This window comes from Aedes albopictus, chromosome 1, assembly GCF_035046485.1.
Source record: "Aedes albopictus strain Foshan chromosome 1, AalbF5, whole genome shotgun sequence".
NCBI lineage: Eukaryota > Metazoa > Arthropoda > Insecta > Diptera > Culicidae > Aedes > Aedes albopictus.
The window spans coordinates 197,434,702-197,450,751 of NC_085136.1; the positions used below are offsets into that span (position 1 = coordinate 197,434,702).

Genomic DNA, 16,050 nt, shown 5'->3' on the forward strand with positions numbered 1-16,050 from the left:
CCTTGTCGTACCGATGATCTGATTGCAATATCGTTGGTTAGAAATCCGTTCCATGTAATTTTTGAACTTGCGTCGTAGTAAAGGTTTTTCAAACAATTGATAAAAGGTGGTGGGAATCCGAACTATTCCAGCACCGCCCAAAGAAAAGAGTGGTTAACTTTATCAAATGCCTTCTCTAAGTCGAGGCTCAGAAGAAGATCCTCCTTACTACGATGTGGCAGTGTGGCAGTTCAGAAACTCGATGAACATTTCGTGCCCATGCGTAGGCGTAATTATGAACGGCACTTATTTCGGCAGATTTCACAGAATATGGACGAAAGGTTTGCCGATTTTGTTTTGTGACTTAGAATTCAGGCAAAACGGTGCGAATTCGACCGTTTTAACCCGCAGGAAGTGGAGGACAGATTGATTGAGCAAATTGTGGAGGGCTGCCAGTCAAAGGAATTGCGACGGCGAATTTTGGCAAAGGATATGGCTCTGAACGACATTGTAACATTGGGCACTACCTTGGCCGATGTGCAGCAGCAAATGAAGGAGTTGGATCGGTGTCATGCGGAAGCTAAGCAGGAGGTTGTCAGCCGAGTGGTTCGACGTCCGCCGGCTCCAAAAGCAAGATTTCAGCCTGATCGCCGTTACAACAACTCCAAATGGAGCTCGACTGAGTGGGTTAGATCTTGTTTCGCTTGCGGTAAGAAGGGCCATTTGAAGAGTAATGCTAATTGCAAAGCGAGGAATGCTAAATGTTTGAAATGCGGAGAAGTTGGACACCGTTGGAACCGTTGTCTGAAGCGCTCAGTTGGAAATGACCAGGTGGGTCCACCGTAAAAACGGATTCGCTTAATCGAGGACGAGCAGCTGGAGAACGAGAAAGAGGAAGCATTTTTTTCGCAATGGGGAATAAAACAACTTCGAGTTTGTCGTCGGAGGGATCAAGATTCCCATGGTGATCGATTCGGGAGCAGATAATTGGAGAATCTACATAGGATCAAGTCAAAGCGATGGGAATTAAGGCAACGGGAATCACAACAGATGTGGACCGAAAACTGGTTGCATATGCAACAAAACAGCCAATGCAAATCAGGTGTATGTTTTGGGCAGAGATCAACGCTGGCAATAATCATTCAACCGCGAAATTCTATGTAGTAAAAGGGGGTCAACAGAATTTGCTGGGAGGCGCGACGGCGAAGGAACTCAAAGTCTTGAAGATTGGATTCGATATAGCATCAGTTGAAGCGATGCGTGATTCGGGTTTTCCGAAGATCAAGGGAGTTGTGGTGGAGCTACCCATCGATAAAACGGTACATCAGTGCGTCAACCCTATCGCCGAGCACCGATTGCGTTGGAGGAGAAAATATACGATAAATTAAAATACCTGCTTGAGAAGGATATCATCGAGAAAGTTAATGGGCCATCATCGTCGGTTTCTCCGGTGGTACCGATTCTCAAACAGTCTGGGGAGATAAGGCTGTGTGTAGATATGCGCCGGGCCAACCAGGCTGTACGTCGAGAACCTCATCCACTTCCGCTTATTGAGGAACTGCTGGCGGGAGTGAATGGTGCAGTGAAGTTTTCCAAACTCGATGTGAAGGACGCGTACCATCAGTTGGAGATCTCCGAGGAGTCACGGGTTATTACGACGTTCATTACAAAATATGGACTATTCAGGTAAAATTACGAAGATTGTTTGGGCATTTAATTTTGGGGTAATAAAAGATCCAACCAACATATGGTTTTTTTTTTTTGAATTTTCAAAATCAGATACAAACGACTAATGTTTGGCATCAGTTGCGCACCAGAGATCTTCCAAAAAGTAATGGATGAAATAGTAGCGGGTTTGGAAAGAATGATTGTTTACCTCGATGATGCTATGGTTTGGGGAAGATCACAGGAGGAACATGACACTCGTCTGAATAACCTGTTGAACCGTTTGAAGGAGTACAACGTGCTTCTGAATGAGGATAAATGCCAGTATAATGTAGATGAGTTGGAATTTCTAGGGCATAACCAATTGTCAGACGTGGTAAAACCAACAGATAGTCGGGTGAGAGCTGTAGAACAATTTCGCAGGCCTGAAAATATTGCTGAGGTTAGGAGTTTCCTAGGGACCTATGTGAGCAGATCCATTCCTCATTTGGCATCCAAAACTGAGATGTTGCGGGCGCTTTTGAAAAAGGAAACAAAATTTCAATGGACTTCTGCGCATCAGTCGACATTTGAGGAAATTAAAGAAGCAGTGTCGAATATTGGCTATCTGGGGTTTTTCAATCCAAAAGATAAAACAATCTTGGTGGCCGATGCAAGTCCCGGTGGATTAGGAGCCGTATTGATGCAGAAGAATAGCAGTAAACAAGGACGGATCATTGCGTACGCTAGTAAGGCGCTGACAGAGCTTGAACGCAAATACTTCCAAACGGAAAGAGAAGCACTAGCGTTGGTGTGGGCGGTGGATCGTTTTAAGCTGTATTTGCAGGGCACTACGTTTGTGTTGATCCTGGATTGCAAACCGCTACAGTTCCTGTTCAGTCCAAGGTCGAAACCGTGTGCCAGGTAGGAACGCTGGGTATTGCGTTTGCAATCCTATAGCTATCGAATTGTTTATCAGCCTGGACCAACAAATTTGGAGACAAAGTTGGCGTCGATCTTCAGTCCAGAAGAACTGATTATACTTAGTCGAGTGGGATCAGATGTCACGCTAAAATCTATGGAATCTGGAAAAATATTTCACAGAAACGTGGCTCATTTGAAGCTAGTCGTTCCAAGAACTCAAGTGGATGTGGAGAACAGAGAAGGCATGCATTTGGACATAAATGATTCCGGAGATCCAGAAGCACAACAAAGCATCGTACCAACACGTAACCCGGATATTGTTCCAGAGTCGATCAACAAGGAACGACCGCGACGAGAAACAAAAAGACCGGAATATCTGGGGGACTATCTTTTGCGGGCAGAACAACACTATTGAGAAAAGGGGGAGTATAATGTCGGTGTAATGACCAGGGGTTTAAAGTAGGGCGATGCTACGAACATATCACACATACATTCAAGATTATAAAAGAGGTTCAGATAATAAAGAAGCCAAGAGGGCAGTTGAGTACAGACTATCAATCGAGTCGGACGTGATTCTGTGTATCCGAGTTCTTATACGTTTAGTTGCCCGGGGGCAGATATCACAGCGCCACGTAAACAATCTCGGAGCACTTCCTCGCAGGACCTTGCATGCTGTTTTGCAGGAAGGTGGAACTAAAGTTATACAACAAAAAAGAGACAACACAATCTTCGACAGGGACTGAAAGAGACTTCCATGGGCAAGAACCATTCCATTGCTGTCTTACGAACCGATAAGAATCGAGGCGGACGAAGCAGATGGGAGAGGTAACTACAACCAACTTCGGGCCGATCCACTACGACAGCTGAACCATCAGCGCGCCATAATACGTTCCAAGACAGCTGTTAGAAGAACGTATTCTTTTCAGCTGTAAGAAAAACGCTGAAGGTCATACATAACTAGCCGTTCAGATATACAAACGAGAAGAATGGGCCATCGCGGAAGAGAACTGGAAACCTGGGATGATTTCAAACGACTTATCAGGCACAAATTCTTGCCGGTGAGCTACGCGTACATTCTGCTGGCCGAAGCGTACCACCCCTTGTAGGGCGAAGAAAAGCAGTTCTCCTAATGCTATCAGGAAATCTCCACTCTTTGCCAATACTTGGATCCCCCGATGGCATGGCACAAATTTCCCGAATGGAGGAGAACGTGCCTCTAGAGCCGACCTACTGATACCTGGATCCCCCGATGATCGATCAAGAAAAGCTGAATAAATTCAAATGAAAATGAACTCAAAGTACGCCCATATCGCCACATCACACCACTCCATACGTCATAGGCCCCGTCATAGGTGATCGTATAAGCACTGCTGCTGCCGTTGTTGCAGGGGGTGGCGGGAGGCATCACCACCCCCAGAAACAGCAGCAGCCAAGGCAGCAGCTACAGTGCTGCTAATAAAACAAAACAAAAAGCCGTTCGTTGGATCACTAATCGGTAATAAATCAATAACTTTTTCCACAAGCATCCAATCGTTTTGCGGTCTTCGAAGGAAAGTTTCATAAATGATGTTTCTATAAGAAACGTTGATCGATTTGAATTAAGGAGACAAGGAGCGACCTCTGGGATTTTTTATCTGAAAGTGTAACTTTTCCCATAGTAAATCCTATGAAAACTTTGAACCGCTTGCGCTAAATTATTGTTTCTCCGATTGCGCTGAAATTTTGCACAGTTCATATGGGACCTAAATGGGATCTAAAAAGTCGCCTGGAGCGAGGATTTGATGTTTGTCCCATACTAATAGATATATGTAATATATCCTAAGCAAACCTAAATGAAATATGATTTGTTAACGATTTAGCCGTACATCTGATTTAAAATGTAGGTTCACTAAAGTAAAACGGATGCACTGCCTTATCGCTGCGCACAATCCCACATGCATGCTAAGAATATAATCAGCTTACCTGTAGATGGGCGAGCCCTTATCTTCCCGGTACCATAGGACCAGGACCACGCTGTCCCCGGGCTCGTGTGTGCTAATATTGCAGGGCAGATAGATGGTTTCTCCAACCAGGGCCTCCATGGTGACGAGCGGCACTGAAATGGGAAAGTAAAAAACAAAAATGCAAAATAAGTACGGACCGAATCGTTTCGAAATGGAATATGGAATATGGTATGGATGATCTTTTTTTTTTGGATGGTGGTAGTCAGTGGTTCATTTTGCAAACGGTGAAGAACTGTTTGATGTACGTATCGTAAAACAAAAGCTCGACCAGAAAAGCAAAGTATTAAATATCAGCTTTTGTGTGCACTGGATTTGTATTTCAGGCAGCTTCCGTGTCCGTTCTCGTGTCAGACTGATACTGTGCGGGCGCCCGGGAGTTTTGATTTACCAGCTATTTATTTGGAGGACGGTTCGAAAGCTGCTCGGAAAGGTGAGGGTCACAAATCCATTATTTGAATGAAACAAACAAGAGTATTACATTGCTGCCTTCAATGGTTGCCGTGTGAAATGCAAAACCAAAGGGGATGGTAGGGGTGGATATTCCAATATGGCCTGCGAAGTGAAAGCACCTTGTTCGAAGTCGTCCTCTTCGATGTTTGAGTCTAGATTCAGCCAGAACATATTCAATACAATGCAAATTGGGAAAAATGATATTCAAAGTGACATTGGGAAAGATGATACATTTTACAAGAGATACTTTGCATTGTACACGGCATTAGTGACGTCAATATTAAATGTGAATAGATGTCTCCTGCAACATTACCAAATCGTTTCTTAGGTTTTTTTTACATAAAACAGTAGTTTTCCTTTTTTTACTTCACAACTTACCTACTTTGAACTGTGATAGAATTTGGTGAGTCTTGTAAGTTCAGCGTAATGATATTTGGCACAAGAAAACTAGTTTTCGACGTTGTGTCCCTTCGACGATTCATTACTTTCGACTTTTTAGCATTCAACCTTTTCTGCCGTAATTCTGCAAAGTGACGTAAGCGCCATTCAAAATGTCGATAGTTTTTGGTATATTATATATACACACTTAGAAAATTGTACCGAACTCGGTTGAATTTGAACCGAGTTTTTATCTGCTGAACGATCGGTTGGCTATTCGGTTGAATGTAGACTAACCGAAAGTTCGGTAAACATTGGTTTCTATTCCAAATGTCAAACAAACCGAAGTAATCGGTTGGAGCTAAATCAAAATAACGTAGTGAACCGAGCATCGGTTGAATGGAGTTCCGATTTTCTTATTGGAATGAATTTCGAATTTCAAGAAGTTCAGGTTTATTAAAGAACAAGATTAATCATTAATTCCATCGATTTTAATTTATAAGTCATGCTTGATTGCTTTTTGAATATGGTTCCAAACGCCAACTTCAAATAAAATTCGTCTGCACGTATCGGAGATAGCGAGGGAGTTTGCCTAGTTTTAGATGTTGCTGCAGGTATGAACTGGAATACAAACATGAAAAAATATGATTAAACACACACTAATCATCACATGCGCAGTAATATGCAAATAGTGGCAGTACTTACCAGGATCTATTAAGTGGATTTCATTTTGTTTCGCCAGCAGCAGCATGAAATATACACAAAACATCGAAATTATAAATTTTCACTGTAACTGACCAGCACCAAGAAAACAAACATGGCTGACCAAATGTTGAGCTCATCGCGACGGTAAACCGAGTTTTCTCGGTTATATGCCAACCGAAGTCGTTTATTTCTGACATAACCATCTTATTCGGTAGATTTGACACATTAATTTGTCATTCAAACGTCATTTTCAACGAACACTCGCTTTCAAACCACAGAATTCCATAAATATACCGAAGTACTCGGGTTTTGATCTACAACCGATGGAATTCGTTTAAAAATCAAACCGAGTTCGGTAATAGAAACTAAGTGTGTAATATCTGGTGTAAAAATAACTCTGTGGTATGCCTGCTGCATTAGAATCGTAATCTATCATCTATGGAATCGTCATCTATCATCTATGGAAAGACAATTAGAGGATGGGCAAAAATTTTATGCACAGTAACCAAAAAATGGGCCAAAACTATCAATGTCGCTTACGTCACTTTGCAGAATTACGGCAGTTTCGTCATTTGACGTCTTGTCTATCGACGTTTTGTTCGTAAGAACAGTCCATTTGGAGTCCATTGGTATCTCCGGCTTAGGGACAACACGTTGAAAGACAAAACGTCAAACGCCAAAAGGTCGAATGCCAAAACGTCAAAAAGAACGAAACGTTGAAAGGACAAATCGTCGAAAACGAGTAATCTAAACAAACAGTGAGTTCTTTATTCTTTAGGAAACCCATTATTAAATTTTTTGATGTTTTGTCCTTTCCGACGTTTTGTCTCTTCAACGTTTTATGATTTCGACTTTCGACTTTTCGGCAATCAATGTTTTGACATTCCACGATTTGTCACCCAACCACGTTTAGTGTAGGATTAATGACTTTCTGGCGTCGCGATTGTGAATTGAACCAATGACCATCGCGTTCAAAGCGGACGTGTGATCCTCTCGAGTCTTGACCACGAGTCCGTGCCTTACTGTCAGCTTTTGTTATTTTTCATGAAAAAGCATAAACACATGAGTTCCCCAAGTAACACAACTTGTTATATAATTGTTAAAATTGTACGTTTCGAACATAATCTATTGTATTTTTCTTGCATTATTTACGTTATATCACATACCTGTATAATCAAAACAGCGCAAAAAATGGCGGCTTATAAAACATGTTACAAGTTATATAAGATGTATTCTGATACACTTGTCATACTGATAATATAGTCCACAATAGCTTCCACATGACAAACAATTAATAAATGATTGCAATTATGTTATTCGTATGTACTGGAAACTTGCAAAATACTCTTGAAAAACAATAACATTATTTGGTTGGAATTAAGCTAGTTCAAGCTTAATCAACTTGTAGAAAATACTTATATAACATAACATATGTTTAAGTTATAACTGAGTTAATTTATAGTGATATATGTGTCACAGAAAATCTTTTTGTACTAGACTAAGAGACATAATAAATATATGTGAAACGTGAGAACTGTCAGATAAAAAAAAAACAAATTGTAAAATAACCTGCATATTCTGACTGAATTTACCATACTCAATATGAAAATTATTTCCAAATGATGGTCTCGATCGTTAAGTTTTCGGATGACAAAATCTGAATTGCGTGGGCTATACTTATACACAAAGGTGGTGATCGTGAATCACCTGCCAGTAAAGATTTATTGTGAAACTTTTAATTTTACTCCTGCATAATTTGAGCGCCTCTGAATTGAATAAAAATATGAAATGAGTCAACCAAATAATGCTGCTTGGAAGATTTTTTCTAATCTATAATAAAAAAAACAATATGGCAGTCCCTTCCTGAAGCTAACAGCGCCGGTCAAAAATATTGAGAATTATTCAGTTTCAAATTAAATTGAATTTGACGCCATAAGTGTTTATTAGTTTATGGCTCAGGTAAAATTATAGTATGTTCAATAAGAAAAAGGAAGTTTTGTTCAAAGTTATTAATAGAGCAAGCAAACGAATAATGTCAACTCCTTTGATTTGACCTGCACGACTTCATATAATTAGCTGGTACTGTAATCTGTAATCGTTTTCTAATGAATAAACATATTTTTTCATCAATTGATTGGAAATGTCAAAATAACGTAAAAATAACTCTTATAGAACAACTCAAAAATAAATAATAGTTGATGTTTGAACAAAGCTTATGCTACGTCTCCAGAGCTTCTTTCCTACACATTCACATATAAGTTATTATATTATTTTGCAGCAATCATTACAACGCCAAAATAACTGAATTATAACTTATTTTTGACGTCGTTTTTAGTCTTTCAAAACGTCAAAATGTTGTTGTCAATAATCAAGCGGTTCGTTCTTCGGATGGTCCAGTGCTACGGTGAAGTTTTGTATTTTCCGTGAAATTGCAGATGCGGATTTCGTAGGTTCGGTATAATCCACCAAATATGAATTCGCAAGTTCATACATAGACACCAACATTGCATGGTGAAGTAAGGAGTGCTTGCCCAACCAAAACATATCTCCGTATGTGCATCACCAATGCCATGAATGACGACGTATATGTTAAATGTTAGCTCTAGCTTCCACAGTTATCAGTGCAGAGCCTAATAATTCCTCGAATCTGAAGTGGAAAAACAATAGATACGCTACACTACTGGAGTGGAATGTTTCTTAGGCACACGACTATGACATGTTTAGATTCGGTCATTAAAGTTGCGAAGTGTCAAAACGAAAACATTGTTGGCTCTACTGATTAACTTGGTGTCTGATGTTTCAGAAATGTTTTATCATTGTATAACCCACAGATTTCATACGCTAATGAAGCCGATGAGCAAAGTCATACATTTTTTGTTGTTTGTAATCGAGAAACACAATTAGAGCTAATCTAAAGCAAACATTGTTTTGAAATTCACTTATAATACATTAATAATACTTCTTCAATAATTTTGATTTCAAAAGATGTTTTCTGTGTTACTTGGGTCGTTGTTCAAAGCCCAGTTTATTCCAGGTCACATTAAACATCAATCATCTGGAAATCGCTCAATGATTGCTCAATTTGTCGTTGTCGGTTGATGTAAATCTGTTGTCCCTGAAAATTGCCAACCATCCCGATGTCATGTTGCATCATCATTTGCCGCCCCTGCCGGTAAAATCTCTTCGACATTATCGTTCGTTCCATTTAATTCACTTCCACTCTGGGTACCTCACCTAGATAAATCTGTACGTCGACGTCCCACCAACATTCAATTTCCAATTCTTTTCACATTTTCTTCGCATGACAACCAACTCCAACAGCTTTCTGCCATAATCTCGCCGGCAGCTTTTCTTTTTCGGCGATATATTTTTCCCTGTTTCCCACCTTCGATGTTGTTTCCCACCTTCGATCAGGAGGGGACTATCAGATGGCATTTCTGTTACCGCTACTGCCTGTTCTGATCCTGTCTAGCTCCCTAAGGTATCCGAACCCGATGTGGCATTGCGTGCGTGGAAAATACGATTTGAAAATAATAATAATCGTAATCTCATTTGTAATTTGTCTCGCCGTGCGCTCCCTACTCGAGCAGCGAAAATATCGCATAACGTCTTTCTCCATTTACCTAGGCGAAACGTATCTACACGCAAAAATCAAATCCCATCTGTAAACGACCATGTTTGGCACATTGCGTGTCGCTCGAATAAACACATTCACGCTAAACGCCGGCTATAATTAGTGAATTGCGTGGCGAACGTATTTACCAAACCAAACGGAAATATCAATTTCTCCACTAATTTGCCAAAAACAGTGCCACTAATCATACCCAACTAGGTAATTCCGATCAGTTCCTGCTAGTTGTGTGGAAGCGTATCGTGTTGTAATGAGGGTACGACAGATCGTGGTTAAGCAATAGGTCGAACGTCGAAAGGTCAACTAGATTACTGTAACAAGGTATATTGTAGTGGAAAAATTGTAATGAGGAGACGAAGTGTGTTGATTGATTGACAAATTAAGTGATGAACTTGCGAAAAAAAAAAATCGCGTACTAGTAGGATTCGAACCCACAACTTCTTTTTTGTCCTACCAACGCTTAACCAGCCATTCCACCGCTAACTGGGAATGGACATTCACTGGTTACACTGCACGCCTATTGGTGATCCAACACCTCACGAACAGGCTTAACCCTTGCCAAACTATCTCGCAGGACTTAGTAGAATATTGAGCCTTACACAAACGCCACCATCTATGGCGTTGGCCTGGTTGTTAGGGAGGATGTAGGTACCTACCGCAAAAGGTGGTTTAATTTGAGACACATTTGAAGCCATTGTGGTAACCCATGTCCAAAGGGAAGTATTATGAAAAGTGAATGTACCCCAAATGTTTTTCTTAAGGCCTAGGTGTCGACAACATTCTGAACTTGGAGCTCGAGAACTTGAGCCTCCGGTTCTGTCATCTGGCACTGATTTTTGATCAGTGGCTCCGACATAGCTACTTCTCCTCGTCGTGGAAGTTACCTAAAGTTATACCTACCCATCTGGAAGCATGAGAAGGATCCTTCATCCTCCTTCAGCTAAGAGCTATCGCTGCATCAGCCAGAACTAAGAACTGTCAAAGTTTCTTGAAAATTCTATCATCAGACGTCACCATAACATTATTCATCGGTCAACTGACACGTCGAATGTCTGGAGTGCCAAGGCATTGAAGCGGACACTATGTCTGGAAACGACTGGGCACTTCAGATTGAAAAAAGAACTCAGTAGTAAGCTGCCTCATTTTAACCAAACCTGCAAATGTCCCTTGACATGCTGCATACCGAAGCCATGGATCGAATCGAACGGCTCTCCACGAAACTGACTGCCACTGACTGGAGCTCCTGCAATTGAAACCGGCAGTCCTCAGATAATAGTGCAGTAACAGGCATTGTTAGCACCAATTCCCACCTTCAATATGAAGAAGGTGGAGAACTGGTCAAAGTTTCGAACGATGTTTGTTGACATCGTGGTGGCAAGTAACAAACCCGAGGCCCTTACCAATGATGTCTGCTAAAGGATAACAGCGTAGATGATCCAGGAGAACGATTTTCAGCAGACGTGGATGCAACTGAAGGACCAGCTCAACACATCTAGCTGGTTTTCTGAAGTTGAAACCGATGGTAAAAAAAAAACTAGAAAGAACTGTTAGAGCTGGGTAAATACGGTCAATTGACACGTCGGAGGTCTGAAGTGCCAATTTATTGTAGTTGACGCGATGTCTGGTTTATTGCTGACAAAGATTGCAACGGCCCGACTGGATTACCCAACGCTTTAGCTTTGGGAAAGGACTTATGACCATGGTAAGCTGACTGACTTTGATGAAACGGTAAAGTTTCTGCAGACTAAATACCAGGTATCAGAAAGATTTCAGCATCGTCACCAAATGCCCATCATCACGAAGGAAGCAAGCTCCAAGCCGTCCAACGTTAAGTCAGCAAACCAGACTCTGCATGCTTGGTACAAATTTCGCCAACGGTTGGGCCAGTTCTGGGAGTTGGATTAGCCGGAATTCGCGCTCGAGAGAAGGTGACAGTGGTAGTTTAATTTACTGTACACTGCCTTCTCAACGATGGTAGAATGCCTTGTAATCCCAAAGATACCTGGAGTCATTCCCACGATGCAGTTGAATATTTCAAAGCGGTCGGTTCTGACTTCCGTGTTCCTGACTGAACCCGAGTTCCATACGCCTAGCGAAATGTGCATGCTGATTGGTGTATTCTATTTTCTACGATTGCCTAAATCAACAAGAATACTGACCCGAGATAAGCGAGGACTCTGTTGCACCAAACCAACTCCGGTACTACATGCCCCATCATGCATTACTAAATCCGCTCAGCTCTAGTACGAGGTTCAGCGTGATGTTCGATGCATCAGCGAAGGCTCAATTCCATCTGACGTCGCTCTCGATGTAAGCAAAGCTCTTCTAACTGCAACAACTGAACAAAACGCCAACTTCCTTATCATGGCTCGGTTCAATAAGAATGTCGCTATGTTCACAGCTGATATATCGAAGATGACCCTGACCATTCCAGGCTTTTCGTGATTCCAAAGGATTGAACTGATATAGTCCTGCCTCTTCGTATACTGGAGTTGACAACGATGACTTATGGAATAGACAGAGCTTCACTCTTCGTGGCAAGGTGCAGCTAAGTATTGACGAGGCCAATTCCTTTTTGATAGCAACGAGTTCATGCGAGAATATTGCAATGTCTACGACACTCTCTCTCTCTCTTCTTGGCGTAACGTCCTCCTGGGACAAAGCCTGCTTCTCAGCTTAGTGTTCTATGAGCACTTCCACAGTTATTAACTGAGAGCTTCCTCTGCCAATGACCATTTTGCATGTGTATATCGTGTGGCAGCCACGAAGATACTCTATGCCCAAGGAAGTCAAATGAATTTCCTTTACGAAAAGATCCTGGACCGACCGGGAATAGAACCCGTCACCCTTAGCATGGTCATGCTGAATACCCGTGCGTTTACCGCCTCGGCTATATGGGCCCTGTCTACGACACACTCACCGGAAATTATAATGCTGAAATTCGCTGGGTTCCCTGTCCATACACGGATCAATAGAAAAGGGAACAGCAGCGTGCCATAAATCAGAGAGATGATGCACGGCGCATTGTGGAAAGTCAGAAATGTACGGGGACAGGTACGGGCAATGCTGGAGTTGCGGTTGAAATTACCAGATGATTGGATTCGCCATCCAAGAAGAAGTTGAGAGTTCATTCGACGTCTTTGTGGCTGCCAAATTCAATGGAGTTTTCGTGTGCAGCTGCTAGGTATATACCTTCTAGCTGGTTGAACGAAGAGTACAGCAGGATATAGAGGATGCACTCGCTGATACGCTGATTGGACGGAAGTCAGTACCTACTCATCGGAGGAAATTTAAACCGTGAACTTGAACCGTGAAGTGGGGTAGCAGACTCATCAAAACAAGTGGTTACAGCTTACTTGAAGCTCTTGCGAAGCTGAATGTAAGGCATTGCAACGATGATATCAACAATAATACGGCCAGCACATTTCGCAGAGACGGCCGTGAATCTATAATAGTGTCTCGTTTTGCAGTCCATCGTTAACGGAGAACATGATCTGAGGAGTCAGTGAAGAGTAGTTACACAGTGATCGATCACCCAGCAATAATCTATACTATTCTATACTAATCTCAAGTATCGACCGATGATCCTTTACGTGAACAAGGCGAACGAGAACCCTCCAACCGAAGTGGAAGATACATGACTTCAACAAGGAAGTCTCTATATAGGAGCTCCAACCAAACAGTGGTGTAATACTTGGCACAGAGAGTTGACAGAAACGGCAGGAGTTGACAGTAATGCATCAACGGGAAGAGAATTGGTGCCTTGGTGCCGACGACGCCAAATCTTCTGGGAAAATGTAACACTTAGTACTCTCCGAGTAAGAGGAAGTGTTCAGACAGACAACCTTGCTATTTTAGGAAAACATAGGCGAGTACCGTAACTGGGGTGTAGTTGATCAGTGGGGTGAACCTGATCATTCAATTACCCGCGAATATCGACTTTCAAGGAAGCAACAATTGTATTTTAAGCATTCGTAATCCAAAGGCATAACAGCCTTAAGTCGTTGTCAACAGCGAGCGAAATGTTTCTATCCACCACATGATCGGTGTAACCGCCCGAACGACTAGCAAACGATTAGGTTCGACATCGAGCAGCGGTGTCGGTGATTCTCTTTCGCCGTTGAGTGGACGCCTTGTAGTCAATCTGTTCTTTTCATCGCTGAAAGAGCTCATCACGAGACATAGTTTGCTTGGTATGTGTGCTCGTTTGCATCGTGCCTATCTATTCTATTTGGTATAGCTAAGCCGAACAAACAAGCCCGTTGCAACGCAAGCAGATGTGTACAAATTCATTTGCGCTTTTCTTTTTATCTGTCTTTCCATATCTTTGCTCCTGGTCATAGATGATCGGTAAACAGCATAATCGCGCACGATTACAATACAAATGATGAGCTGTGATGAGCATTCAACCAGTGAAAAATAGCAACATTTCAGAGAGCAAGAACGGATGCTGAGAGGGAAACAAGTAGACTCGTGATTCGTTGAGCTTGAGAGAATAGACGCTCTCAAACGAGAGAATAGGCTGATCAAGTCAAACTGCTTCAAATAGCTGTGCCCAGAAGCCGATGCCAACCCATAACGCCTATTGAATCGTGGTGGCGAAGTTGAAGGGCCCGGTGACATCCGTTGAAATGTGTCCGATCAAATTGAAGATGATAGTGGAAGGCCTTTTTTCGCATCATGGCTTAGCATTGTGGCCGCATACGGCATATGAAAATACAGACGATGAATATTGAAAGTTCTGCGGATCTCAAACGAAAAGCTAATAGTTGTTGCGAACAGTATAAAGGTTTTTTTTTCTATCTGTATTAACGAGATTTTTAGCCGTAGGCTAGTTCATCTCGGGACCCACGCTTTACTTCCCTTCCGAAGGAAGAACTCACATTTTTTGTGAGTTTGTCGGGAGTGGGATTCGATCCCAGCTCCTCGGCGCAATAGTCACGTGCTTTAACCATCACACCAGGTCCGCTCCACGAGTATGAAGCAGAGCTGCCAAATATCAGTCATGTCAGTTGACTACTGATTTTGCACCATCGTCACTATCACTGTAGGCCGATCAATATCAAAACGAGAGTGACCGGCAACGACTTGATACTGACCCACACTCCAGAGCACTATCATAGCAACTGAACTGATATTTTTGCAATTTTAGCCAAAACTTAAAATGTTTTGTGACCATCATACGAAACTTTTTATTTTGTACCACATATTTAAATTTCATCACTTTGTTACTGTTTACAGAAACAATGGGTAAACGTTCGCTCATTTTATTTCAAAGTGGTACTAACTAACCCACCAAAACAACACAATTATGTGAGACCTCGCATGTAGTAGCGAAGATGGAATAAACACTGAAAATTACCCATTTCACTGTTTATTCCACCTTAGGCGATTGTACCCTTTCTAACGCTAACGCTGCTGTCACCCTCTGTCACCTATTTGACGGCGAAATAAAATCAACGATGGCAACTCAACTTCCGGAGCGATGAGGGAGGGGAGAGAATTGATCCGCCGAACGCGAAACAAGTGGCTGAAAGTTCAGCACAAAAAAAAATCGACCTCAACGCACGAGACCATCCTGTCAGCCAACTGAATTGGCCGCGCGCAACCACGTTATACCACCTGGATCGACCATAGACGAAACCCGCTCGATCAACCAACCAAGCGGTCCGTGGAACGGCCCGTTGACCAACCTCAAGCCAAGTGAACCCCGCCAGATCGACGCCACGCATGATCAGCAACAAAACGCTCCGTGGGGACGGTACGCCCTCCTCGTGGCTCGTTGGCCAGTAAAAAGCCCTATGAACCCCGCCGGATTGACGCCACGCCCGAAACTAGCACTGTCTGCAGACGAAGCGGTCCGTGGGGAAGGTACGCCCTCCTCGTGGCCCGGTGGCCAGAAGCAAGCCCTTGGAACCCTGCCGGTTCGACATCACACACGGAACCTGTACAATCAGCATACGATACGGTCCGTGGGGACGGTACGCCCTCCTCGTGGTACGGTGGCCAGAAGCAAGCTCTGTGAACCCCACCGAGTCGACACACCGCCCGGATCCCGCAGTGTCAGCCAACGAGGCCCGGTGATCGGCCACCAGCCCAGAGAAGCCCACTCCCTCCACGAAACCCACAAGCCCGGCCAGCCGCGTGAGAACATCCGGTTCAACGGAACCGGTGAAGCCATCGGATTCGACGCCTGGGACCCCCTCGATAAGCCCACAGAGTGTGCCAAGGCGCGGCCTGCTCTCCTCGTGGCCAGTGCCTGGTGGGTATCCGAAGCCAGCAAACCCAACCGCCTCAACCTGTGGAATCAAAGGTATGTGGTACCCGTCTTCCCTT

At 42.9% G+C, this 16,050-nt stretch overlaps 1 protein-coding gene across 4 annotated transcripts in view; it reads right to left on the bottom strand.

The window, feature by feature from the left end:
* The window catches only part of LOC109423252 (hemicentin-2), a 759,984-nt gene that overhangs the window by 260,141 nt on the left and 483,793 nt on the right, over positions 1-16,050 (bottom strand). For all 4 annotated transcript variants that reach the window (XM_062846090.1, XM_062846089.1, XM_062846091.1 and 1 more), the window contains one exon: positions 4,510-4,642. In XM_062846090.1, coding sequence (XP_062702074.1) covers positions 4,510-4,642 — 133 coding nt within the window. The remainder of the gene's footprint in view (positions 1-4,509; positions 4,643-16,050) is intronic.